Source organism: Acinonyx jubatus, chromosome D4 (genome assembly GCF_027475565.1).
Source record: "Acinonyx jubatus isolate Ajub_Pintada_27869175 chromosome D4, VMU_Ajub_asm_v1.0, whole genome shotgun sequence".
Classification (NCBI taxonomy): Eukaryota; Metazoa; Chordata; class Mammalia; order Carnivora; family Felidae; genus Acinonyx; species Acinonyx jubatus.
The window spans coordinates 73,511,272-73,538,679 of record NC_069391.1 but is presented as its reverse complement, the minus strand read 5'-3'; the positions used below and the strand labels follow the sequence as shown (position 1 = coordinate 73,538,679).

The window sequence follows — 27,408 nt, the reverse complement described above, 5'->3', positions numbered from 1 at the left end:
TGACAAGACACAAAAATGATGGGGGGCACCTGGGTGGCTCAGCCCGTTAAGCATCCGACTTCGGCTCAGGTCATAATCTCACAGCTTGTGGGTTCGAGCCCCGCATCGGGCTGTGTGCTGACAGCTCAGAGCCTGGAGCCTGCTTCGGATTCCATGTCTCCCTCTCTCTCTGACCCTCCCCCGTTCATGCTCTCTCTCTGTCTCAAAAATAAACACTAAAAAGTTAGAAAAAATGATGGTATTAAAATTTTTAAGACCGTATCCGCAACAATTAAGAGATTTCAACGTTTTTGCAAAGACAGAAGACAAGTAGAAGAGTGTGAAGCCAGAAACTAGAGGAAAACCACAACCTGGAATATGCACAGAGACGTGCTGCAGCTGAGGGGGAAACTGTCCCCCAGGCAGAGATAGCTCCAAGCCCCAGGTGTGCATGTGGGAGAGAGGGTGACGTTAGTTAGAAATATGACTGAAACGAGAGCATGTGGAAAGTTCATAATTGGGAGAGTGAACTCTCGATCCCACCTTCATTCTCCTAAAATGAGACAATTTTACTTTAAAAAAAAATTTTTTTTTAACGTTTTTATTTATTTTTGAGACAGGGAGAGACAGAGCATGAACAGGGGAGGGTCAGAGAGAGGGAGACACAGAATCTGAAACAGGCTCCAGGCTCTGAGCTGTCAGCACAGAGCCCGACGCGGGGCTCGAACTCACAGACTGCGAGATCATGACCTGAGCCGAAGTCGGCCGCTTAACCGACTGAGCCACCCAGGCGCCCCAAGACAATTTTACTTTAAAAAGAACTGGGAGAACTGGGGCTCCTAGTATGTAGTTTTGCCTCTTCACACCTAAGAGAAGCCAGTCCATCACGAGCTTCCAGGGAGCCTTCCTCTCCCTTAAGAGTTAAAAGTTAAATTATGTGTGGGGCACCTGGGTGGTTCGGTCTGTTAATTGTCCAACTATTGATTTCGACTCAGGTCGTGATCCCACAGTTCAGGAAATTGAGCCCCACAGCAGGCTCTGGGCTGGCAGTGCGGAGCCTGCTTGGGATTCTCTCTCTCCCTCTGTCTCAGCCCCTCCTGTATTTGCGTGCTCACACACCAGTTCACACTCTCTCAAAATAAATAAGTAAACATTAAAAAAATAAATTATGTGTATTCATAAAGCAATAAAATTTAACGAGCCAGAGCCCCTGGCAGCAGTGTGGATGCATTTTTAAAAACCGTGTTGACTGGAGGACTGTATATATTGTGAATTCAGGAGGTGGCACAACCAGAGCATATTTTTAGTGATGCGTGCATGTCAGGGATGCGGGTGGTCTTTAACTCTGGGAGGAGGGAAGGAGCTTGTTATGGCAAAAGGATATGGGGATTTTTGAGATGCTGACAAACTGTGTATACAGGCTTGAGTGCTAGTTATGTAAGTAAGTGTTCTCTTTATTTGTGACACTGACGGTTTTATTCTTTGCACTTTTTAGTATGATATCACATATTACAATGAACCTGTCTTCATTTTATAGATAAGGAAATTGAGACTTAGAGTTACTAGCTTGTCAAAGGTTATATAGCCAAGGGGTGGGGTCAGGTTTTAGCCACAGACATTCTGAATGGTTGTGGGTTTTTTTGTTTGTTCGTTTGTTGTTGTTGTTTTTTGTTTGTTTTTGTTTTCAGAGAGAGCACATGTGGACTCGAGCAGGGGAGGGACAGAGAGAGAGAAAGAGAATCCCAAGCAGGCTCCATGCCAGATTGAAGCCCAATTTGGGGCTCGATCTCATGACCGTGTGATCATGACTTGAGCCAAAATCGAGAGTCGGACGCCTAACCAGCTGAGCCACCTAGTAATCTAAAAGAGAAATTTGATTACTAATCATAAGCAAAGCAGTACATACTGAGGGAGATGGCAAGTTTTCACCTATCCAATTAGAGAAAAACCTTCTGCCTTTCGCACACGTATATCTTGGAGTGACACGGGTTTTCCTTATTCAGCAATTACTTATTGTGTGCTTTGTGCTAGACACGTGTGCTGGGATAAAACACCCCTGCCCCTAAATTTCTTGCACTTTAAAGTGAAGAAGCAAGCCACCAGTTACAGTAGAAGTTAGTATACCAGGTGACACATTGCTGAAAGCAGTCTAAAATGTTAGGAATCTTTTGCAAAGCAGTTTGGAAATCAGTATAGCAGAACGTTAAAAATGTTCATTTGCTTTGATCTCAAACTCATTCTTACTGATTTATTGCAAGAAAATTATTCTTACATGTGAGGAAAAGGCTTCATGCCTAAAAATAGGTATTTTGTTTTATACTGTTGAAAAGTTGGAAAGAATTTAAATGTAAAGGAATGATTACATGAACCGAGAAACCTGCTCGGAGTATTTTGTAGACCATTAAAAAATCAAGGTTATGAATTCCTTGATTATATAAAAATGATTCAATGTTAAATGGAAAAAAAGTTGAACATAAAATTATTAATACAGTATGATGGGAGCTTTGTTCCAGAAAAAATCAGACGAGCCAATGAATAGAAGGGGAAGGAGAGCAGATGAAGGAAAATTTCTCCAAAACCTGATTATTAGTCTTATTTAAGTAACAGAATGTCAAGCAATTTTACTTTCTAATTTTTTGGTTCCATATTTTTTTTAAGGAGCATGAATTCCTTTGTAAGAGGAAGGTACACTTTTTCATGAAAATTTAACATTATGTCCTAATTCCCTCCACTAGGGGGAGAAACTATTTCATGTAATTACATGATATACTCTATATTTAGAGCTAGCTGAGAAGGGAGTATTTCAGTCTACTTTCTCTAACTGTGGCGCTAGTTTCTTGTTTGCTTATTTGTTTAGAATTTCTGTGAAATAAGTTTTAAATATTAAAACCATTATATAAGTAAGTGGAGGAATTCTGCAGTGCTTTCCCTTCATCCCTATTAAAGAATTTGAAGTTCGGCTATTTTTTATTTTTTAAACCTGTGTTCTGAATATAAAAATATATGTTCATTGAGCAAATTTTTTTAGATGATGAAAAATTTATTGAAGAAAATAAAAGCCATCTCTGCAAGTATACCCATCTAATCTACCCTTTTGTCTTAAAAAGGTATCAAAAATAGGGGTGCCTGGGTGGCTCAGTCGGTTGAGCATCCAACTCTTGATTTTGGCTCAGGTCATGATCTCACGGTCCGTCGGTTGGAGCCCCGCATTGGGCTGTCTGCTCTTAGCACAGAGCCCACTTCAGATCCTCTGTCTCCCTCGCTCTCTGCCCCTCTCCCCCCAAAAATAAATAAACATTTAAAATAAATAAGTAAATAAATAAATAAAGCTGAAATCAAGATGTCAGTCATACATCAGATAGACCCCAGTCACTTTTAATTAGCCACCTGATTAGGTCACATCCACCAAAAGTAATCTCTTAATATCAATTAAAGATCAACCGATTTGAGGAACCTTAATTCCATTTGCAAAATCGCTTTGCTGCAGCACCTAGGTTAGCATTTGATTGACTAACTGGGAGGATTGTGTAGTTCAGCAGGTAGGAAGCTGAGGGGCGTAGAATTCTGCCAACCACAAGTAGTGTCCCTCAACGCAAGGACCTGACTGTTTTGTTCCTGGTAACCAAAAGGGAGTTTACCAAGTGCATTCTATCTTATTGACACTAGCGAATGGGAAGATCACCACCTCTCTGAACAGGCATGGCACCCAGCCTCCTCAATTCATAACGTGGCTCTATAGCATAATTAGTGACGTGATCTGAGGTGTCCTACGCTACTTGTCTCTGTCTCAGTGTTTTCAAAGTGTTTACTTTTTTTTTAATTTTTTAAATGTTTATTTATTTTTGAGAGAGAGACAGAGGACGAGTGGGGGAGGATCAGAGTGAGAGGGAGACAGGAATCTGAAACAGGCTTCAGGCTCCATGCTGTCAGAAGAGAGCCCAACGTGGGGCTCGAACTCACAAACCGTGAGATCATGACCTGTGCTGAAGTCAGACGCTTAACTGACTGAGCCACCCAGGTGTCCCCAAAGTGTTTACTTTTTTAAAAATGCATTTGAATCTGCCATTACGTAATTCAGTTGGGTTAGCCATGTTACTGAGGTTTTCTCTTATAAAGGAACCCATAAATAAAAGTAGAATTTTCCTTTCTTCACCTTAGCTTTTTATATATGACTTACTACAGTATACACATATGCCTTTTATGGTGAACTGCCACAAATTTATTTTGGAAAGCATGGGACTCAAAGTCTTTTTTTTTTTTAATTTTTTTTTTCAACGTTTATTTATTTTTGGGACAGAGAGAGACAGAGCATGAACGGGGGAGGGGCAGAGAGAGAGGGAGACACAGAATCGGAAACAGGCTCCAGGCTCTGAGCCATCAGCCCAGAGCCTGACGCGGGGCTCGAACTCACAGACCGCGAGATCGTGACCTGGCTGAAGTCGGACGCTTAACCGACTGCGCCACCCAGGTGCCTCTCAAAGTCTTTTTTAATGATTATTATTTTGAGAGAGAGCGCGAGTCGAGTAGAGGCAGAGAGAGAGAGGGAGAGAGAATCCCAAGCAGGCACCACACTGTCAGCACAGCACAGCCCAGCACGGGGCTCCATCTCGTGAACTGTGAGATCCTGACCTGAGCCAAAATCAAGAGTTGGACACTTAACCGACTGAGCCACCCAGGTGCCCCTCAAGTAAATTTTTAATAGCTAACTTGATATATTTTGGTAATTAATTTCACTAGCATGGGATGATATCATAAGTAATAGACTATAATCCTAAAGTCTTGAGGTCACTTCTGGCTCTGTGCCTAAATCCTTGTTGAGACCTATAACTGGAAAGGCTTTTGGATCTCATACTCTGAATCGTTTATAATATTTACTCTATTTCTTCTCACTAGGAAAAACTGGAGGGGTGCCTAAAGCAGTTAAAGGAGGAAAGAGTAATAAGACTGAAGGCCGATAAACGAGTCAGTGAGGTAAACAAGTTTTTTCTCATACTTTTGAGAGTGTTTTTGTTTTATTTTGATTTGATTTTAAGCCATGCACATGCAGTTTTTAAACTTTAAAACTGTAATATGTTGCAAACTGTTGTACTGTATGAATCTTTGTATTATATTTAGTGGTTATATGATCTCTATTCCAGAAAACATGTTTTTAAAATGGAAAAATCTTAGGGTTTGTTTGTTTTTCTTTTTTTTTTTTTTTTTTGGTGTGTGTGTACTTTTATGTGACCTTAGCTTATTTTCTGCTCCTGATGCTTCAATTAAAGCACTTACGCTTATACTGTGTTTACAGTAACATAGAAGACATGATGAGACTTTACTATCAGTGAATTAGAAAAGTGAATAATTTAAATAAGTATAACATATTGGAAAACTGCTAAGAATGCAATGAAAGATAAAAATATATATTCTGAGAATTGCATTGGCCTAATGTTCATGGAAGCAGGGCATAAGCTAAAAAGTTGTATGTAAATATATTTTATTATCATAAGGTGAGTTTAGGGAGGAATTTTTGCAAGTGCATACGTTGGATTGAAAGACATTTACTCATTCAGTAAATGTTGAGCACCTGTTAAGGTAAAAGGTGAATCATGAACAAAAGGGCCTTTCTGAGAAATACTAGAGTTAGGCTCATACATGGTTTTAGACGAATAGATATTGAGGGGGCGGGGATGTCCAAAGGAGGAAACATCGTCAAGAAGCCAAGGAGAATATTGGTCATCGTACAGTTAATAAGTTGGGTATGATTTAGGACTTTTAAACCTAGGCATTTAATATCTTTCCCAGTAAAGTTAATCCTTAACGTCCAGCAAAGTTGGAATATGCTTTGCTCAAGTCAGACTATATTTCACTTTCTAATTTAAAGGGAACCGTTAAGCAGCTAATTTTCTAATGTAAAATGAGGGTCTGTTATGAATATAACCAGTTAGAAAAGTGATCTTTTCAAAGGTCATTAATAAAACAGAACTTTGGTTTGTTTATATACCATCTAAGTGTTATATAGGAAACTTCGTTGGATGTCTCTGGACTTTATTATCTGATGTAGTCTCTGTCTTTACTGGTGGAAAGTTAGGTTAATTACAAATTAATTATGTTTGGAATGTTTAACTCTTTTCTTTTGATGACAGTGAGAGAAAACCACGTCAGACATTTTCATTCTTCTTTCATAGCTGGAACATGAAAATGCCCAGTTAAGAAATATAAATTGCTCTTTGTCTGAAGCCCTTCATGCACAGTCATTGACAAACATGATCCTGGATGACGAAGGTGTTTTGGGCAGCATTGAGAATTCTTTTCAGAAGTTCCATGCTTTCTTGGATCTCCTTAAAGATGCTGGGTTAGTTCATTTCTTTCGCATCATTCTCTTTGCAGCTGTAACAGTGGTTTGCTGAAGAACATGAGCCATTTTCATTGCTTCTATAGATTTACTTAGGGTGTAACTATAATATAGAGGGTGGTTGTTGTTGTTGTTGTTGTTTTAATGAGGAATTACATGTTAAAAGAAATGCAGAATAGTAAACTTGCTTCAGTAGAGGAGAAAGCCCAGTATGAAGGAGTAACCTATAAATAATTTGTAAGTATAGTCTTGGGTAAAGACTAAATTGAAGGTAATATTCCAGAATGCATTGGAATTTCCCTCCATGTTACTCATTTTCCTTGTAAAATACATTTGAATTAAAGCAATTTTTGTCCTACATATAATAATTACCATTAATCCGCAGGGCAGATACAGATCAGTCATTTTCAACCAGGAACGATTTTGCTAAAAGAAGTTGTTGAAAGAGAGAATTGGAGATTGAAATTGATGGAGTGATGTTTTGTAGGTGAAGGGGTTGGTGTCGGGAAGGAAGGAAAAAACACGTGTTTGGAGGAGAGGTGGTAAAGAAGTGGGGGAGAGGTGAAGGGCGATGCACTAGGTGCATGCTAGAAGCTGAAGCGTTGCAGTGGAGCAGTAAATCAGGTGGTGGGCCAGACGTTGGGGGAAGAAAGAGTGCTTCAAGGATTGCATGATCTATTGTGGTCCCAGAGCATGAGTCTGGAAGGGCTGAGAATTTGGGAGAGAATAGGGGCTTGTATCTGGAGTAGGATATTGGCTTTTAAGATTTTAGAAGTATTTCATGAGTGGGGCGCCTGGGTGGCTCAGTTGGTTAAGCATCCGCCTTTGGCTCAGGTCATGATCTCACAGTTCATGAGTTTGAGCTTCCCATCAGAGCCTGCTTCAGTTCCTCTGCCTCTCTTCTCTCTCGCTGCTCCTCCCCAGCTTGCACCTCTGTCTCTTTCAAAAATAAACTGAAGGAGAGAGATACACAGCATGAGCAGGAGAGGGGCAGAGAGAGAGTGGAAGACACAGAATCCGAAGCAGGCTCCAGGCTCTGAGCTGTCAGCACATACCTTGACATGGGGCTCGAAGTCACAAACTGCGAGACCATGACCTCAGCTGAAGTTGGATGCTCTACTGACTGAGCCACCCAGGCACCCTGAAAAAAAATTTTTAAGAAGTATTTCATGGTTCTAGGTATGGGGAAATCTAAGCTGCTCATACACAATTATAACAATCTTTGCTTTTTTCTCCTTTCCTCCTTTTGTCCAGGCTTGGTCAGCTTGCCACAATGGCTGGTATAGATCAGTCAGATTTTCATTTGCTGGGTCGTCCCCAGATGAATTCTACTATTAGTAGCCTGCCTAGAGAGGAAAAGAAGGCACTTGAAGATGAAAAACCAGAATCAAAACAGAACTCCATAGGACAGATGCAGAACATCCAAGTGAGTGGACGGAACAGAATTTAATGATCCTAAGAGTGATGAGCAAAAGGGAATTACAGAGTCAGAGAGAAAATGATGACGATCTGTCTCTAATAATTCACATGCTTGGGAGCCTCTTTGGGGTCCTTTCCCAATCTGAAATTAGTAAGTTTGTGCCCATTTCATAATATCATATAGTTGTAAATGAGAAAATTGGGAGGCCTTTTGAAAATTTATGATGTAAAGCAAACTATTCTCAGTGAAGAAAGAAATGAAACATTAGAGAAAATATTCCAAATTTTAAATTGTGTAAATGTCTATTCTATTCATATTTCATCTAGGTTTCTATTTGTATGCAGTCAGCTTACAATGAAGGAACTCTAATGAAGGTACAAGTACTGATACAAATAATTTTCTTAAATAAGTAATCCAGACATAACTAATAGACTAGGTATTAGAGTTAACCTCCCAGTTATGGGAATGAGAGAGGGGAACCCATCTGCTTTCCCTCTGGCCTTCCCTTCCCTTTATCTCCCATATCGGCCAACCTCAGACAATCTTGGGACCTGATAACTTGAGAACATAGTCTTATCACAGATTGGATACTGCTTACATGTTCCTGGAGGATAGAGAAGAAATTAATTTTCTTAGGGAGTAAGGCTTTATTATTTTTTTTTAATGTTTGTTTATTTTTGAGACAGAGACAGACAGACAGACAGACAGTACGAGCCGGGGAGGAGCAGAGAGAGAGAGGAAGATACAGAATCCGAAGCAGACTCCAGGCTTAGCTGTCAGCACAGAGCCCGACACCAGGCTTGAACCCACGAACCGTGAGATCATGACCTGAGCTGAAGTCGGACACTTAACCAGCTGAGCCACCCAGGCTCCCCTGTGGCTTTATTATTTTTAAGGAGGGAAAGGGAAGTGGGTAATAATTACCCCAAACCACGAAGTCTGAAAATGTAGTAGATGTTGCCTTGGATATAGCTAAGTTAAGTTAGGAATCACCTGGCAAGATACAATTAGAAAAAAAACGGATCTAAAATCTTCTAATTAATCAATTGACTGTCTTAATAATAAGATCACAGAGTAACATTAAAGTCATGGACTCTACTTTTTAATGGTTGGCTTTTTCATCACTGAATTTTTGTTTTGTCTTCTTTTGTTTTCCCTCCAGTTTCAGAAAATTACAAGTGATGCCAGAATTCCTTTGCCTCTCGACTCCTTCCATGTCCCTGTCTCCACGCAAGAGCCCTTAGAAACTTTGAGAGACAACCTGGGAGCCCCAGTCAGTGAGCAGTGGCAGGAGTCTTTCAAAGAATTCATTGCTAGAACATGTTCTCCGTCAGCAGATGTGATATCTGGCACTGGAAGCCAAAGAAAAGACGACGAATTATCTAGAAATAGCAGATCTTCTTCAGAGAAATTGACCAAAACAGGTGAATATACCAAAAAACACTCTGCTAAAAAACAGTCCAGAAACGACCTGCATTCCTGCTCTGACTCACCTGTAAATCAGAAAAGTCACAGAATTGGGCAGAATGGTTCTTTGGTTAATGAACCAATTAAAAGTGAGTCTTTGAAAAACCCCATTTCTGTCAAGAAAGAAAGTAAAATCGTGACTCTTTCATCGAAGAGAACTAAAAGTAAACTCAATCTGTTAGAACACTCTGAAAGTGATACTCTTGGATCTGATTTTGAAATTCAAGAAAGCATCCATACTGTATCACACCTGACATAGGTCTGAATCTTTTGAAATTATGTTTTGTGTCCAAATTTTAATAAATTTCTTATATTTTCATTGTGGCATATGGTATCTTAAAATATAGTACTTGAAGCCATTAGAGAAAGATTCATCTAGTCTTTTTATTGTAATGAAACTTTTGGTGTATGTTTTTGACATTCTACACCATTCATTCACCAGGTATGTCCTGAGGGCCTAACATGTGCTGTACCATTCTGGGTGCTGTTGCTTTCAGCAGTGAACAAAACAAAACCTGTACCTTCATGGAACTAATATTCTGTGGAGGGAGGAAAAAATAAATGAAGCAGGGCAAAGCACTAGAAAGGGATGAGGTAATAAGTGGGATAGTTTTAACATTTGGTTAAATGTGGAAATACTAGCCATCCCTTGGCCAGAAGTCAGTGGTGTGTCCTAAATCATAATAACCAAAATGGGAAATATTGACCAAGGTTCTTAGGTGTATTTATAGATTACAGCAACCATATAAATAGAAGGTAGGGCACCATTTTATGGGTGAGGAGTCGGATAAAGTGAGTTGCCCAAAATTACAGAGCTTTAAGTAAGTGGTTGAGCTGGGATTTGAACCAGAACCTGTGCTCTTAATCTCTTTGTTGTCCTGTTACCTTGTTAAGAGAGGAAGGGCTTGAGGAGGCCATGGAGAGAAAAGCCAGCAAGCACTGGAAGTGCAGAGTGGGACTGTCAGAAAGTATAGCCACCCCTCCACCATCTGGGTTGGGATTTTAAAGGCAGAATATGCGGGGCACCCGGGTGGCTCAGTAGGTTAAGTGTACCACTTGGGCTCAGGTCATGATCTCGCAGTCTGTGAGTTCGAGCTCCACGTCGGGCTCTGTGCTGACAGCTCAGAGCCTGGAGCCTGCTTCGGATTCTGTGTCTCCTTCTCTCTCTGCCCTTCCCCCACTCATGCTCTGTCTCTCTTGCTTTCAAAAATAAATCAGACAAAAAAATAAATTTTTTTAAATAAATAAATAAATAAAGGCAGAGTATGTAAGGGTAAATGAGCACATGCCTCTGGACTAAATTCTCCCTCCCTGGTAAAACATGCATAGATAAGTCTTGAGTTCAACCAGACTGTGACTTGAGAGGTAAGATCAGAGAAAAGCTGGGGTATCAGGTGTCTTCTAGAAGGTCCTGCCTGATTGATACCCAGAGGACTACTACAGTCCTACTGAGTTCATGACTCATGGAGTGAGTGCTATTGGAAGAAAACAATAAAGAGTTGTAGTCTTGGGCCTTAACTAACAGGAGAATGAAAGTAGTAGTAGACACACAAGAAGAGGACCTGTGACGGGAATGTAGCCCATGTTTGAGGAAGAAGAGAGAACTGGAAGGGTCATCTAAAGAGGTGATAACTAAGCTAAGTCTTGAAGGATTAGTTGGAAACTGGTGAATAAGGTGAGGAAGGGAAAGGATACTCAAGGTGGAGGGAACAGCATAAGCAGAAGCGTAGAACCAGGAGCGTGAGAGTGGTATGTTAGGGGGACGCCAGATAAAGATTTCAGAGTTAGTCAGAGTTAGTGGAATGTCATCAGGCAGGGCAGCAAGGAGATCGCCTGCAGCCTTGCAAGCCATGTTGCATGGAGCTGGTTCTTTTTTCTCAGGAAATAGTGAGCTAGTAAAAGGGTTGAAGAATGGGGATGCCTGGGTGGCTCAGTCAGTTAAGCATCTGACTTTGGCTCAAGTCATGATCTCACAGTTCATGAATTCGAGCCCTACGTCAGGCTCACTGCTTTCAGCACAGAGCCCACTTCAGATCCTCTGTCCTCCTCTGTCTATGCCCCTCTCCCATTTACTCTCTCTGTCTCAAAAATGAATAAAATATTTTTTAAAAACTTAAAAGGGTTGAAAATGGAAATGACACATTGAGGGTTGCATGTTAGATCATGGATGTTCATTATGGAGCCATCAGGTTGAAGAAGCATGGAGATCAGAGATGATGCCACACTCTTCTGAGGAGCATTATGTTTTTATTTTTAAATAAAAATTAAAGGGGCCCCTGGGTGGCTCAGTCAGTTGAGTGTCCAACTTCAGCTCAGGTCACGATTTCGCGGTTGGTGGTTTCGAGTCCTGTGTCAGGCTCTGAGCTGTCAGCACAGAAGCCTACTTTGGATTCTGTGTCTCCCTCTCTGTCTGCCCCTCCCCCACTCATGTACTGTCTCACTCTGTCTCTCAAAAATAAATAAATGTAAAAGAAAAAATTTTTTAATAAAAATTAAAAACTTCCTTGTCTTTACTAAAAGGGTTCCATGGACAAAAGTAAGGTCAATTCTGGCTTTAAATAAAGTTAAGCAGGTTTCTTTACTATATGATTTCTTGGGACTTGTGCAGGCTAATGGTCATTCTGGATTTCCAAGACAGGCAAAGGGTACACATCCCTTTTCAAATATATTTGGTTATAGAATCCATTTTTAAAAGGAGTGTCTAATGGGGCGCCTGGTTGGCTCAGTCGGTTAAGCGTCTGACTCTTGATTTTGGCTCAGGTCATGATCTCATGGTTCGCGAGATTGAGGTCTGCACTGACAGCACGGAGCCTACTTGGGATTCTCTCTTTCTCTCCCTGTTGCTGCCCCCCCCCCCCCAAATAAGTAAGCTTTAAAAAAAAAGAAAAAAGGAGCATCTAACAACCAATTCTACCAAACACCAGTTTGGGAACTTCTGAATTAGGCAATAGCAAATGGAAAAATGGTCTGAAATAAGATAATCTATGAAGGGAGGAAATAAATTGGAATTTTACTTAGGAAATAAAACAAGCAAGACTCGGTTGTGAGAGGTAACGAAGAAGTAGGAGGCAGAGGCCCGACTTCCATTTGTGTGGCTGAGGTTGGGTGGTGGTGTCATTGAGGTTGGAAATAGGGGGTGAAGAAGTGTACTGGGGAGAAGACTTTAGATTTGGATGTGTTCGGTTTTGAAGCGCCTGCAGAATTCAGGGGGTGACCAGTAGATAACTGGACGTGCGTGTGAAGACACGGAAAGAGACACATTTGGGTGTTGTCAGCACGTATGAGCAATAGTTAAAATCACGAGAATGGTTGAGGTCACACAGAACTGTGAGGACTGTCAGAAGTGTAAGTCCTAAGCAAAGACAGGATTTGGAGGACAGCGATCATCCTGTTTCGAGAAGGAGGAAGTAGGTAACAGTGTCACGCTGTAGGCAGTGTTAAGTGTCCACTGGATTTGGTGGCTAGGGCCCTGGTGACTTTAGCAAGAGCAATTCAGGGAAGTGGTAGGTGAAGCCAGATTAGACACGTTGAGGGGACAGGGCTGCCCTGAGGGGACAGTGAAGAGTGGGTATGGGCTCCTCCTCGAAGGAGTTTGGGTGAGAAGAGGAGGCAATGAGCTGAAAAAGAATTTTTTTAGAATGAGAGTGACTTAATTGTTTATAGGTTGAAAGGAAGGAACCGAAGAAAGGAGCTACTGAAGATGCCCAGTGAGCGGCTCACCTGTACCTCGGGACCCCAGGAGGTGGGAGCGTGAGATGCGTTCATGCTCGTAGGACTGGAAGAAAGAGATGTGAGCAGGTGGGGCTGTAGATCGCTTGAATGCTCGGTGAATTTGCGGTGTCTCGCCTATATGCATACAGTGAAAATGATAATGTAGAGAATTGGGAACACATGGACATACAGTGAGAAAACGGATACAGTTCATACTGCAAAATACAGAAGAAAAACTTGTACACTTCAAGTGAGATAAATTCTGGCAGTTTTGGGGAATAGAGCATTGGGAGGAGGTAGAAGTTAAATGAGTTTATACTGATAGCCTCAGTTTTCTTTTACCACACATTTTTAAAAGACATACGTGCCCGGGCACCTGGGTGGCTCAGTCGGTTGAGTGTCCAACTCTTGACTTTGGCTCAGGCCATGATCTCACGTTTTGTGAGATCAAGCCCCTCATCCAGCTCCTTGTTGACAGTGCAGAGCCTGCTTGGGATTCTCTCTCTCTCTCTCTCTCTCTCTCTCTCTCTCTCTCTCTCTCTCTCCCCCCCCGCCCCACGCCCGTGCTGTCTCTCTCAAAAAAAAACAACAAAAAAACCACATGCATGCATACACATTACAGTTTTTAAATTCTTGCTTATTTTATGTGTTTTTTTAATCATTTGAAATGATTTCATTAAGAATCATCAATATGGGGGCGCCTGGGTGGTTCCATTGGTTGGGCATCTGACTTCGGCTCAGGTCATGGCCTCATGGTTTGTGGGTTCGAGCCCCATGTAAGGTTCTGTACTGACCGCTCAGATTCTTCAGATGCTTCCGATTCTGTGTCTCCCTCTCTTTCTGCCCCTACCCTGCTCTATCTCTCAAGAATTAATAAACATTTTTTTAAAAATTAAAAATTAAAAAAAAATTTAAAAATCATCAATATGGATGTTTTGTTGTTTAATACTTTTTAGCACTTTGATGTTAGACTTCCAACACTGCACCTGAAGCAATGTCACTTCCTTGAAAAACAGTATTTTCATTTGGGTTAGAGAAACTTACAAGCATGTTCCTTTACTGAGAAGCTACTGTGTACCTTTGCTGAGTGATTACCAGAGCATATGAAGTCTATGCAAAGAGGACTTTCTGAGGTTTTTTAAAACAGTGTCAGATGTGATACTGTAGCAAAGAGTTTGTCATCCTGCCCTAAGTCCACATAATTACTCTTGGTCAAAAATTACTATTGCATGCCTATCTGGTACTGTATCCAGGAATCCATCTAATTTCAAATGGATATTTACAGAATAATCCCTAATCTCAAGACTAGAACACTTGATTTTCAGAGGGTCAGCAAGAGAGGATTGATGATTAATTTTTTTTTTAAGATTCTGATTATAAACTACATGCTGGAGCTTATCGTTTAACAGAGCTGACTGAACACATTCTTTGACTCTTCCAGAATCTCACCGAGATGATTGGAGAAGTATTAAAACAAAAATAGATTAATAGCAGAGTTGAAAAACCAGAAAATGAACAATGTGGGATTTCTGGAAGATAAAAAGCATATTATCGAAGGATCAGTTAGTTATTAAGAGCAGAACAGCTAAGCTTCCATTCCGTGCATCTTCGAAGCACCTCATTAGGGAGTTGACCACCAGGCTGCAGCTAAGAAAGCAGCTCTCTGAAGTGGCAGTTCTGGCCCAGGACACACTGAGATTGGAGAGGGTGTCACCCAAGTGACTACGAGGAGGAACTGAAGACAAGCTGCCCACCCACTCTCTCTGGCTGTGGTGACCAGCCACTCCCTTTATCGTCGCCAGAGGCGCCTGTGAGCAGAATCTGTGTTCACTGAAAGTGGCACAATTTTTTGGTTTAGGAAAAGCACTTCAAGCTGTAAACCTTAGGTCCACACCTATAAATAATGCCAAGAATCATCAGACTTGAACACCAGTAACATAAGAGGAGACTCCAAATTCAAACAAATTGACCTGTTAAAGTAGTTACTAGGAAAAACAGAAGAAACTTTAAAGTATGATTATGATCTTCAGAGAGTCCCAAGGATGTGGTATCCATACAGAGTAAGATGCTAGGAAAAAGAAGGCTTTCATTTCCGGAAATTAAAAATACGATTATGAAAATGCACTCAGAAGATGGACTAGATCACAGAATGGGTTCAGCTGAAGCTTAAATTTGTGAACTAGAAGCTCTGAGAGATCCCACTCATGCCCTGCAAAGGGATAAAAGATAAAAATTATGAAAGAAAAGTGAGAGCCCGCCACAAACAGGCATAGAGTAATTGCACAAGCACACAGATACTTGTGGGATGAATGAGACACAGATTTTGGTATTAGGGTTCTCAGCAACAAAAAGACATTTTTCTCTAAGAATTACCAAGCAAACGGAACAGTGAGTCCATGAAAGGTTTTAAATTAAAGAAACTGATGCTGCCATGTCACCTGCCAATTCCCCTTTATAATCATGAGATGCCGATAATCAGAAGTCTAAATGAATATTAATGCATATGGGAAAACAAAGTGAACTCCACCTCACCCTCGACCTGGGAGCCAGCTGATGAAGCATCACTATTTAGAATATTGCTGATTGCAACCTAAGGAACCAGACTGATGCAGTCATGCACACTGACTTAAAGCTTCTGCACACGGACCATTTCGTTAGCCAGAGAGTGTCACATGACCATGCCCAAGTTCAACAGGGCAGGATAGGGTGGACTTCCTGTGTGCCAAGACAAGGAGAGAGGCAAATACATGTCACTAATAGCTCCCAAGCTACCAGGAATGGGAGATGGAATTTAAAAATCCACAAAAGTCAGGGAAGAGAAACAAGTTACGTAGAAAACAAAAGGTAGTAAGTAAGACTAGATGCTTTTCTCACAGTAAATGTCGAGTAGGTTAAATTCTCAAATTCCTTAGGCTTGAGTAAAAACATAAAATCCAACTACGCACTATTTACAAAACGCAAACCTAAAAAAACCATCACGGATTATAAAGAAATAGATAAAAGTATACCAGGTGCTAACAAAAGTATATGTGGCTCTGTTGATTTCTGGCTAAATAGAATCCAAGATGAAAACCATTAAACGGGACACAGAAAGAAATTCTTTTTGACTAATAGAAGGTATAGTTTTGCAGAAAGATTTTTTTTTAAATACCGTTTCAGGGGCACCTGGGTGGTTCAGTCGGTTAAGCGTCTGACTTCGGCTCAGGTTATGATCTCCCAGTTTGTGAGTTCGAGCCCCGCGTCAGGCTCTGTGCTGACAGCTCAGAGCCTGGAGCCTGCTTCCGATTCTGTGTCTCCCTCTCTCTTTGCCCCTCCCCCAGTCACACATTGTCTCTGTCTTTCTCTTTCTCTCAAAAGTAAGTAACATTAAAAAAAAACCAGGGGCTCCTGGGTGGCTCAGTCGGTTGAGTGGCTGACTTTGGTTCAGGTCATGATCTCGTGGTCTGTGAGTTCAAGTGCATCGGGCTCTGTGCTGACAGCTCGGAGCCTGGAGCCTGCTTCAAGTTCTGTCTCCCTTTCTCTCTGCCCCTCCCCTGCTCACACTCTGTCTCTCTAAAATAAATAACCATTAAAAAATTAAAAAAACAAAAACTTTCTTATACACCAGCAATAACCAATTAGGAAATGTATGGAGGAAAAGATCCCATTCACGTAGAAGTAAGTTTCAGAGAGAAGTGTTAAGGCCCATATGAATAAAAAAAAAATCTATGCTGAAAGAGATAAAAAAGAAAGACTGCCAAAATGAAGAGGCATGCCACATTTCGAAGAAGATCCAAACATAGTAAATAAGTTCGTTCTACCAAATAAACTTACAAATTCGAACCATTTTCGTGTAATCAAAGGAAGGCTTTAAAAATGGATAGAACAACGTGATTACAAAGCTCATCTGGAAGAATATACATAAAACAATTCTGAAATCAAAACAATCCAGGAAGCCAGAGTAAATGAAATAGTTTAGTACTGGCAACAATAAAACAGGTTAAAGGCACGGAACAGAGAATGCAAGACAATGTGTATATATGGGAATTTAATACGTGAAAAATGGCATTACAAACAGGTAAGGAAGAGTTGAACTATTCAGTAAATGATGATGGGATTGCTGATTACTTGGAAAACACTTCCTTCTTTCATATCATGGGAAAGAAATAAAATCCAGATGAACTAAACATTAAAATATAAGAATAAGTAGAAGAAAATATTGGAAAACAATTTTGAATAAATGTGGTGTGAGGAAGGACCTCCTAAGCAAGACTCAAAATCCAGTATCCATAAAACAAAAAAAAAAAACTGATTTGACTACATTAAAAATATCAAACTTCTATATACAAAGTAAACATAGGAGACAAAGCGTTGGGAAAATACGTGAAACATAGCAGAAGGTTAAATATCCCTAATATAAAGCACCTACAAACCAGACAAAAAAATGGACAAAGGATATAAAAATATTTTTGTAAAGAAAAAGAAACCTAAACATTCAACTTCATAAGAAATCAAAAATTGAAATGAGAGGCTGTTTTTCAATCCTTGAAGTGGCAGATATGAAAAGACCAGTAATAGCTATTGCTGGAGATAATGTGGGTAAAGAGCACTCTTATTGTTGAAGGAAATGTAAGTTGATACAGCTTTTTGAGTGGACAATTCAGTGTTGTATATCAGTAATTAAAATGTGTCCAGTCATGATTTAACAGCCATGGTTCTAAGCAGCCAGCCTAAAGATATATTCATACAAGTGTCCTAAGCGTCAGGTGTAAGAATGTTGTACTCAAGTACTTTCTAAAATAATGAGAAATTAGAAACAACATAATCGTACACAAATGCGGAAATTATTGAATTAGTACCTACCAATTCTTACCATGCAATACTCTGCAGCAGATAAAAGTAGCAGCTTTGTAGTATGGGCATGTATGTATTTTTAAGACCTACTGATGTGAGGCATCTGGATGGCTTAGTCAGTAGAGCATGCAATTCCTAATTTTTTTTTTTAACCCACTTTCCCCTCCCTCCCACCCCCCCATCAACCCTCAGTTTATTCTGTTTTTAAGAGTCTCTTGTGGTTTGGCTCTCCCCCTCTCTTTTTTTTTCCTTCCCTTCCCCCATGGTCTTCTGTTAAGTTTCTCAGGATCCACATAAGAGTGAAAACATATGGTATCTGTCTTTCTCTGTATGACTTATTTCACTTTGCATATCACTCTCCAGTTCCATCGAGAAAAAAAATTTTTTTAAGGTTTATTCATTTTCAGAGACAGACGCAGAGCGTGGGGGCGTGGGGACAGAGAGAGAGGGAGACACAGAATCTGAAGCAGGCTCTGGGCTCTGAGCCGTCAGCACAGATCCTGACATGGGGCTCGAACTCACAGACCCTGAGATCATGACCTGAGCTGAAGCTGAACGCTTAATCTTAATCGACTGAGCCACCCAGGTGCTCCAGTAGAGAGTGCAATTCTTGATCACAGGGTTGAATTTGAGCCCCACGTTGGGTGTAGAGGTTACTTAAAAAAATAAAATCTTAAAAAAAAAGATATACTGATGTGAAAAACGAGTTCCAACCTAATACTTATTGCACACTGTTAACATGTATATGGTTAAAAACCTGCTTACAGGTATATAGCGTTTGTGTGTGTCTGTGTTTGCCTAGAAAATATTCAGTCCTAATACATATCAAGCTGTTGACGGTGACTCTGCAGAGGGCAGTTAGAGAGGAGGGATGGAAGGGGGCTTTTTGTATTTGACTCCATTTACTTTAGGTTATTTGATTTTGGTTTTTAATAAGTATATTTTTGTGCTCGACAAATAATTTTCTAAATTCTCTTCGTCACAGAAAACTTAGAAAATACAAATATATGTATGATCTGTCATCCTATATATCCTGTGTCCATTGATTTTTCAAAATCTGTCCTAGTATCTGTGTGGAAAATGAGCTTTACCATGTAACCTCGCAGATCTTTGTACCACTGGATGGCTCCCTACATATTCAAGCTATTGTTTTTTCCTTTTAATCGCAACCCACGGTAAAAATTGTATTTTGTGCAAAGTACAAGGTAATTGTCCTGGCCCACACCTGCCTTGCGTGCATACGTAATGAATGGAAAATTTCATCAAACTGCTCTCACAGTACTTCTAGTGACACTCTGGCGTGTCCTGTTCTGTTTCATTCCTTTGAAGATTCTGTTTGCAACGCACTAAGTAGGTTTCACAATCCGCTACTGGGTGATGACCTATGGTTTGAAAACGCTGGGTAGAATGTCTCAAACATTTGCTTGCTACTCCTGACCGAATTGCTGTGCATGTAGAATGCAAAGCTTTCCTACGTTCACTTTGTTATGAGATGGGTCAAAGTCCTTCTCCGTTTGTACATTGCTTCCAAAGCCCAGCTTTCTTCGTCTCTTTCCCTCTCAGTAGGCTTAAGGTGTTTAGGTTCGATTCCCCTTTTAAAAGTCCTTTTGTTACCCTGAAAGCCCAAGTTTTCAAATTGACGCATCTACGGCAGAATCCTGAAATATAATTTTGTCAGTTAAAAAAGCAAGGCAAATGCCCCCTGACTTAAGGCAATCCCTTGATATGCGTGGTTGCTCACAAAGCACAAAACGTACTGTAAGGGTTGAAAGGGCTCCATACCCGAGTCCTCTTAGTTGAGTTCAGAAATTGTAAACCAGTGTGAATTTCAAATACAAAAACCAAAACAACAACCAGGCAGTTTAGAATTAGTTAAGTACGCCTCCTATAGATTATATAAGCGTTAACTTTGTTCCTTAGTGACCGGTGAGGGTTAGTTGGTTTACTTACCGTCTTAGAAAGATAGTCCTCAGAGTCCTTGACCTGTGGAGGAGGCTTTTATCTCTAAGCCAGAAAAACCAAACAAAACTTTACAAAATCTTAAAACTATAGATAATCCCAGGTCAGTATCTTAAATGGTAAAATTTGTGGTGTGAAAACACTAAAATTTTGGGAAAGAGGATAGGAGAGGTGTTGTATAAAGCTACGAATTTGCAACAAGTACGAAGGCCTACACACATAATGTACAGTGTAGTAAATATAGACAACAATAGTGTGTTAAAATCATCAAACTTGCTAAGAGACTAGATCTGAGTTATTCTAAGCACTAAAAAGAAATGATACTTGTGCGATGTGGTAGCGGGTGCTAAATTATCGCCACAATGGCAATCATAATACACAAATGTGTCAAATCAACGTGTCGTATGCCTTAAATTTACAACATGTTGTATGTCAAATATATTTCAATAAAAAACACACACACACACTAAAATCAATTTACTAAATAGTCGCTCTCCTATCTTTACACCAAAGTCAAACTTCACCTAAATCTTTCCTAAGAATCGAGGTAGCTTGCTGTATACCAGATAGGAGATGCTTTCACACATCATTCCAAGACTTGAAAACCTGTAAGGGGTCAGAGGTATTACCTTTATACCCTTTCCATCAGTCATACCCTGGTACACACTACTGCTTACAGTCAAGTGAACCGCAGCCTGTTTTTGTGATGAGAGGTGAGAACAGGAAATTCGAAGCTGTGGAACATGGTGTTTTTTTGTTTTTTTGTTTGTTTCATTTTATTTATTTATTTATTTTAACATTTATTTACTTCTGAGAAAGACAGAGACAGAGCATGAGCAAGGAAGGGGCAGAGACAGACGGAGACACAGCATTCGAAGCAGGCTCCAGGCTCCAAGCTGTCAGCACAAAGCCCAACGTGGGGCCCGAACCCAGGAGCCACGATATCATGACCCGAGCCGAAGTCAGACACTGACCAACTGAGCCACCCAGGCACCCCTGTTTCCTTTCCTTTATGGACACTTAAGCTTCTATCATTTCCTACAGTTGCTTTCTTCTCCGGTGTGGTTAATATAATAACCTCATAGCTATATAATAAGTTTAAATTGGCTGATGCCTCAAAAAGTTTTGGTATAGTTTTCCATTCATTTTTGTTTTTTTAAATATTAAATACTAGAACTTTTTTAATAAAATAATTTTTTGCAGAAATCAATAATCTTTTTTTAAAATTGTTATTTATTTTTGAGAGAATGCACACAAGTGAGAGAGGAGCAGAGAGAAAGGGGGGCAGGGAATCTGAAGCAGGCTCTATGCTGATAGCAGCGAGCTGACGTGGGGCTCAGATTCACAAACCGTGAGACCATAACCTGAGCTGAAGTCAGACACTCAACCCACTGAGCCATCCAGGCACCTCAGAACTCAGTCATCTTAAACAGAGTGAAGTCCGTAGTCTTCAAGGCCTCGATTTTGAATACAACTGATAAGATAAAGTTTGGCGTTTTCTGCACTAATAGGAGCAGATTTACCCTGAACCTTTTACAGGGGGTTAACATTTTAGACCTTTAGGTTAACATAAAGCTTCAGGCCTACAACCCGATTTTGCCTTACCTTTAAAGTGTTTCCTTCTTGGGGTGCCTGGGTGCCTCAGTGGGTTAAGTGTCCAACTCCTGATTTCAGCTCAGGTCGTGATCTTGCAGTTTGTTGGGTTGGGGCCCTGCATCAGGCTATCCGCTGGCAATGTAGAACATGCTTGGGGTTCTCTCTCTCCCTCTCTGTCTGTCCCCACCCCTGATCTTATGTGCGGGTGCTCTCGCTCTGTCTCAAAAATAAACTCAAAAAAAAAAAGTATTTCCTTTTTGTCCCAATTTTAGTATACGTGCTGCCAAAGCAAGCACTTGAGTATTTCCTTTTATAAAGAAGACCAGGATTGGGGCGCCTGGGTGGCTTGGTCAGTTAAGCGTCCGACTTCGGCTCAGGTCATGATCTCACGGTCCGTGAGTTCGAGCCCGGCGTCAGGCTCTGTGCTGACAGCTCAGAGCCTGGAGCCTGTTTCAGATTCTGTGTCTCCCTCTGTCTCTGCTCCTCCCCTGTTCATGCTCTGTCTCTCTCTGTCTCAAAAATAAATGAACGTTAAAAAATAAAAATAAAAAAAAAAAACAAAAAAAGAAGGCCAGGATTGAACTTTCCATGAACCTGAGTTAACTCTGTTCTACAATGTACAGAGACACTTCTAATCATTTAAAGTTTCTTCCTGCCTGGTCAATTTGAAACCCATAACTCTTCTCTGTAACAAAAAGATATCTCTCCACCTGACTTCTTCTCCAACTCCCCCATTCTTCCTTGAAGGAGGGTCAAATGCCTCAGGCCTTGGGTTAGAAATCAGCCTTGCAGGGGCACCTGGGTGGCTCAGTCTGTTGAGCACCAGACTCGATCTCTCGGTTCATGGGTTCAAGCCCCAAGTCGGGCTCCTCACTGACAGTACAAAGCCTGCTTGGGATTCTCTCTCCTTCTCCATCGGCCCCTCCCCCCACCTCAAAAATAAATAAGTAAACTTTAAAAAAAAGATCAGCCTTGAAGGTTGTTGGTCTTATGTGTCTGTAATAGCTTACATTGCTGCTTCAGTCCTTGCCAGTGACTTCAGCACCACACGCCTTTCTTCAGGACAGACTCTGAGAGAGAGTAGAAACAGCTTCATTTCATCAGGGACTTCAAAGTCCCATGTGGAAGAGACAAGGTGCTTGCTAGAACGAGAAACCTCTTACCTGCAAGCAGGCAGAGATACTTCTTTGAGGTGGGTTTCCTTTTAAAGGTTTTGAGGAGGGGCGCCTGGGTGGCTCAGTCGGTTAAAAGTCCCACTTCAGCTCAGGTCATGATCTTGCGGTCCGTGAGTTCGAGCCCCTCGTCGGGCCCTGTGCTGACAGCTCGGAGCCTGGGGCCTGCTTCGGATTCTGTGTCTCCTTCTCTCTTTCTGCTCCCCCCCCCCCCACTCACACTGTCTGTCTCTCTCTCAAAAATTAATATTTTTAAAAACTACATAAATAAATAAATATTTTAAAAATACATAAAGGTTTTGAGGAGAAGCCGCTTTGGAGAACTACTGTCACAGCACTTGGGCCTCAGCCAGCCCTGGACGTCCGCCAGCCGTGGGGAGGGTTCTGTGGCAGCAGGACTGATGCCACGAGGGTGGTTTTCTCCTGGTGGAGTTGTAGTTCACGAGTCATGGACCCCAGACAACCGGCCAAGGGAGTGACATCCTGGAGAACCTGAAGCCAAGATTGTTGTATAGGGGAGGCAGCTGTGGAAAGAGCCAGACTCTACCCCCATCGCTGAACGAGGCCCCTCTGACCGACCCTGAACCGAGAAGAAACTGGGCGGGAAATAATTGTGGATTTTTAATTTCTTTAGAGCTCAACCTTGAAGAGAAAGGATATTAATTTTTTTTAGACTTTAATTCCTCCCTGAGAATTTAATAATGTGAGGCATTTCATATAGTTCAAATCAGGGCATTTTAATATTGCTGGCATTTATTATTTGGAATAGATTTATGCCTTCATTTGAATTCATTGCATAATCTCCAGTGAGCTCTACTGAATGTCCTACCTGGGAAAATCTAAGATGGAAAATAGATTGCAGAGGGAATTTTTCGGCTAGAGCATTGGGATAGCCTAGCGGGAAATTAAAAAAAAAAATTTTTTTTACATTTATTTATTTTTGAGAAACAGAATGAAGCAAAGCGTGAGTAGGGGAGGGGCAGAGAGAGAAGGAGACACAGGATCTGAAGCAGGCTCCAGGCTCTGAGCAGGCGGTCAGCACAGAGCCTGATGCGGGGTTCGAACCCACAAACTGTGAGATCATGACTTGAGCCGAAGTAGGAGGCTCAACTGACTGAGCCACCCAGATGCCCCGAACCTTGAGAGAATTTAATCAAGGCTCCGTTGAGACCCATTTCACAGCCTTCAGGGTGCCCTGGCTGACCTCAGGAGGGATCGCAAGGGGATGGTGATAATTCCCGGGGAGCAGCCCCATCACGGCTGAGGACACTTAGCATCCTTTCTCAGGAGGTATAGATGCACTCAGGCGGTGCTGAGCCCTGCATGTTAAGAAACCTAAATGTTAGAAATATTGGGGACACAGGGAGAGAGACATTTTCCCCTCCCTTCAAGCGTCAGCCTAAGTCACCAACTGTAAAGGTGAGTCGGCTTTCTCAGAGCTTCTGGACACTCAGCTTTCCTTCTCCCTGTCAGGTCCCTTTCTTTCTCCCAGGATGAGGGAGTGGCTTCTTCTCACTGTTGAGGTTGGCGTTGGGGTTATTCCTTACACAGGCATGGCCTCCTCCTTCTGGGGACAGGAGGATGTGGTCTTCTCTGTCATCCTGTCCACTCTCTGCAGTAAATCCACCAGAGCCTTCTCTGCCACTGTTGTGGGGCAGGGGAGGGAAGGGTAAGGAGGGGTGGCACAGCAGGCCTGCCATTGCATTGCCTGGTAAATAAATTCCACTTGGTGAGGGAAGAGGAATAGAAAGACTAGCCTGGACATGACTTCCAGGCAGAGTCCGCGGTCCACCTTGAAAAGTACTGACGTGGCTACTTCAGTCCCCACTGGAGCCTCTTGGGCTTCTGTGAAGAGGGTTCAGTTGGGTTCAGAACTTTGAAGGGGAGAATGGTAGGATTAACTAGCACCCTAGAAACAACACAGACTGTGTTCCTCCACATGTCAAGAAAATATGACAATTAACTCAGGAGTCCCACCTCCATGGCGTCTGTCATAGGAGAGAATGATCAGTTACAAATCCTGGCAAAACCACCTCACACCCATTAGGATGGCTAGTCTAAAAAGCAAACAAACCCCAGAAGATAACAAGTGTTGGTGAGGCTGTGTATAAATTGGAAGCCTTGTGCACTCTTGGCGGGAATATGAAATGATGCAGGCACTATGGAGAACAGTATGGAGGTTCCTCAAAAAATTAAAAATAGAACCACCCTATGATCCAGCAATTCCACTTCTGAGCATATACCCCAAAGAACGGAAAGCTGGGTCTCAAATATGTATTTGTGCTCCTGTGTTCACAGAAGCATTATTCACAGTAGCCAAAAGGCAGATGCAACCCAAGTATCCATTGATAAATGAATGGATAAACAGAATGTGGTATGTGCATATGCGAGATAATAGAAACTAGATATGTTGGTCTCTGTCAATAGAAAGTACATATATTTTATGCATATGTAACTATATATATATATATATATATATATATATATATATATATAGGCTCCTGATTCTTTGCACAGAGCTTCTAAAACCCTTGTAATTTCCTAAGTCGTCAGGGCACTATAGGAGCATCTCTTGTTCCAATGAGGTGACTCTGGGTGGACTTTTGGATGACTCCCGGATGAGGGCTGGTCACCACAAGGACCAAGACATAAAGAAGAGCTTGGAGTTTTCAGCACCCCCCCCCCCACTTCTCTAGGGAGAGGAGAGGCTGGAAATGGAGTTAATAATTGATTGTGCCTATGTGAGGAGGCCTCATTAGAGTTCCAGTAGTATGGGGTTCTGAAAGCTTCCAGGTCAGCAAACACATCCATGTACCAGGTGAGTGATATATGCCACACCAGGGGCAGAATCTCCTGAACTCAGGACCCTCCCAGACCTTGCCCTATGTATTTTTCAAATCTAGTTGTTTATCCATATCCTTTATTATATCCTTTAATAAACTGATAAATATAAGTAAGTGTCCCTGAGTTCTGTGAGCTATTCTAGCAAATAATCAAATCCAAAGGGGAGGTCATGGGAACCTCTGGTTTGTGGCCAAGTCAGACAGAAGATGTGGGTAACCTAGGGACCTTCTACTTGCTCTTGGCATTGAAGTCCAACGAAGTTTTAAGGGACTGCGCCCTTACCCTGTTGGATCTGATGCTAATTCCAGGCAGAGAGCATCAAAAGGGAGTTAACTTGTGGGACAGTCAGCTGGTGTTGCAGAATTGCTTGGTGGGGGAAATGCCCACAACTCCAATGTCAGAAATGCTGTAAGTGTGGAAGTCGTGTGAGAGTAAAGGAGACACACAGGGGGACAACTGTTTTTTTTTTTTTTTCTAATACAACATACAACAGTGATATTGACAGTGACAGAAAGTTGAATGATGGTTTCCAGGGCTCAGAGGAGGGGGAGAAGGGAATGGAGAGTTAATGGGTTAAGAGTTTGAGTTTTCCAAGCTGGAAGAGTTCTGGTGGTTGCTGGCACAACAATGTGAATGTACTTAACGCTACTGGACTGTACATAGAAAAATGATTAAGATGATAGATTTTTTTAGTTATGTGGATTTGACCACAATTTTTTTTAAATCCTGCGGAAGATTTGTGATGAATGCCTCTTGGATCAGGGCTTCATTCTTGAAGCCATCAGTTGTGGCCAGTGAGCAAGGTCAGCTCAGAACATCTGAGCGTCCGCTCCTTTAGAGAGAGGAGCACTAAGTGCCTGCTGCTGCTGGCATTCATATAACTTGAACTAGTGAGACACTGGAAGGCTTTGGAATCCTGTGGCTGAAAGATATCTGTGGCAAAGAAAATCATAAATAGAACGGAAGAGTCGTTGAAATTTTTGCAGAAGAAACAATTCTGTAGTTTTGTGCTTTTTTACCAGGCAAGAGGAAAGGGTGAAATATTTCTTCTTTCTGAAGTTGTCCAAGCTCAGAAGAATAAAGCTAATAAATCTCAGAAGTTCAATCTGAGATGCCAGGACAGGGAGGGCAGGAAAGACTGATTTTTTGGCTGAAGCCCTAGGATAAAATGTTCTTGCTTGAGAAGTATTTCCCCAACGATGTATGATCTTCGGAGTTCAGGCATTTAAGGTCGTGTGCAATTTGCAGCAGTAAGGATTTAGTGATTTTAAAATAAAAAAAAAAAAAAGTCTTTCTTTTGTAATGTCACCTAGCACTTTGGTTCAGGGTAAAATGTTAATCATTGATTTTTTTTTTTTTTTTTGAAACTTGGTTTTCTGCTGGGCTAGTCCCTCAGACTGAGGGGTCTACCCACATGGGTGATGAAGCGGAATGTCTGAGAGAACGCACATCAGCAAAACAGCTCAGAATTCTGGGTATTGAGGGAATCTGAGATGAGGTAGTCAGGCTGAGCTATGCAAAGGAGGGGAAGGAGAGGGGCCATCCAGTGTTTGTCTTCCCAGCCCTCTGCCTTTCTTCTGTGGAGACCATCCCATTGTGGGATGAACTAATCCCACCTCTCTTCAGTATTGGGGTGCTACCAATCCTACCCCTTTGCACCCCTGAGTGCAGGAGTAAGTACGTGACCCAAAGGTCCCGGAGCCCTTCAGGGTCGTTTTCAAACTAGAAACAAAGGAAGAGAGTCCCTTCTCTTGTCTTCTCTTGTGGCAAAGATGGGACAGTCCCTGGCTGTGGTTTCAGGCCTGAGGAGAAATCCAGTTTGACAGAACGAAATGATGTGAAGAGAGAAGCAAAGACGGGGGACAAAGACATATGCAAATACACACCTTACAGCACGTGAGGGTTCTGTCCAGGTTGTCCCTGAAGCAAAGATTCACCCATGTCCACCACCTTGAGGTTTGGTTCCAGGCTCCAGAAATGGATTCATTTCCCCTCTGCCTAAGCTGGTCAAGGTTGAGTTTCCGTCATTTGCAATTGAGTGAGTCCCAGGATACAGCCCAGCACGTCATCATAGGCCACTGAGCACTCAAAGG

The 27,408-nt window shown here is 41.6% G+C and overlaps 1 protein-coding gene across 9 annotated transcripts in view; it reads left to right on the top strand.

Moving 5' to 3' along the window:
* CEP78 (centrosomal protein 78) overlaps positions 1-15,327 on the top strand; it is a 34,167-nt gene extending 18,840 nt beyond the window's left edge. For 5 of the 9 annotated variants that reach the window (XM_053205239.1, XM_053205237.1, XM_053205236.1 and 2 more), the window contains 5 exons: positions 4,873-4,950; positions 6,147-6,313; positions 7,568-7,739; positions 8,060-8,107; positions 8,896-9,524. In XM_053205239.1, coding sequence (XP_053061214.1) covers positions 4,873-4,950; positions 6,147-6,313; positions 7,568-7,739; positions 8,060-8,107; positions 8,896-9,459 — 1,029 coding nt within the window. In that variant the 3' untranslated portion in view covers positions 9,460-9,524. Of the gene's footprint in view, positions 1-4,872; positions 4,951-6,146; positions 6,314-7,567; positions 7,740-8,059; positions 8,108-8,895; positions 9,525-12,863; positions 13,833-14,278 lie in introns of those variants that run through there. The other 4 variants (XM_015072612.3, XM_027040992.2, XR_008291245.1 and 1 more) reach the window with 3 other exon arrangements.
* The last annotated feature ends 12,081 nt before the right edge of the window (positions 15,328-27,408 follow it).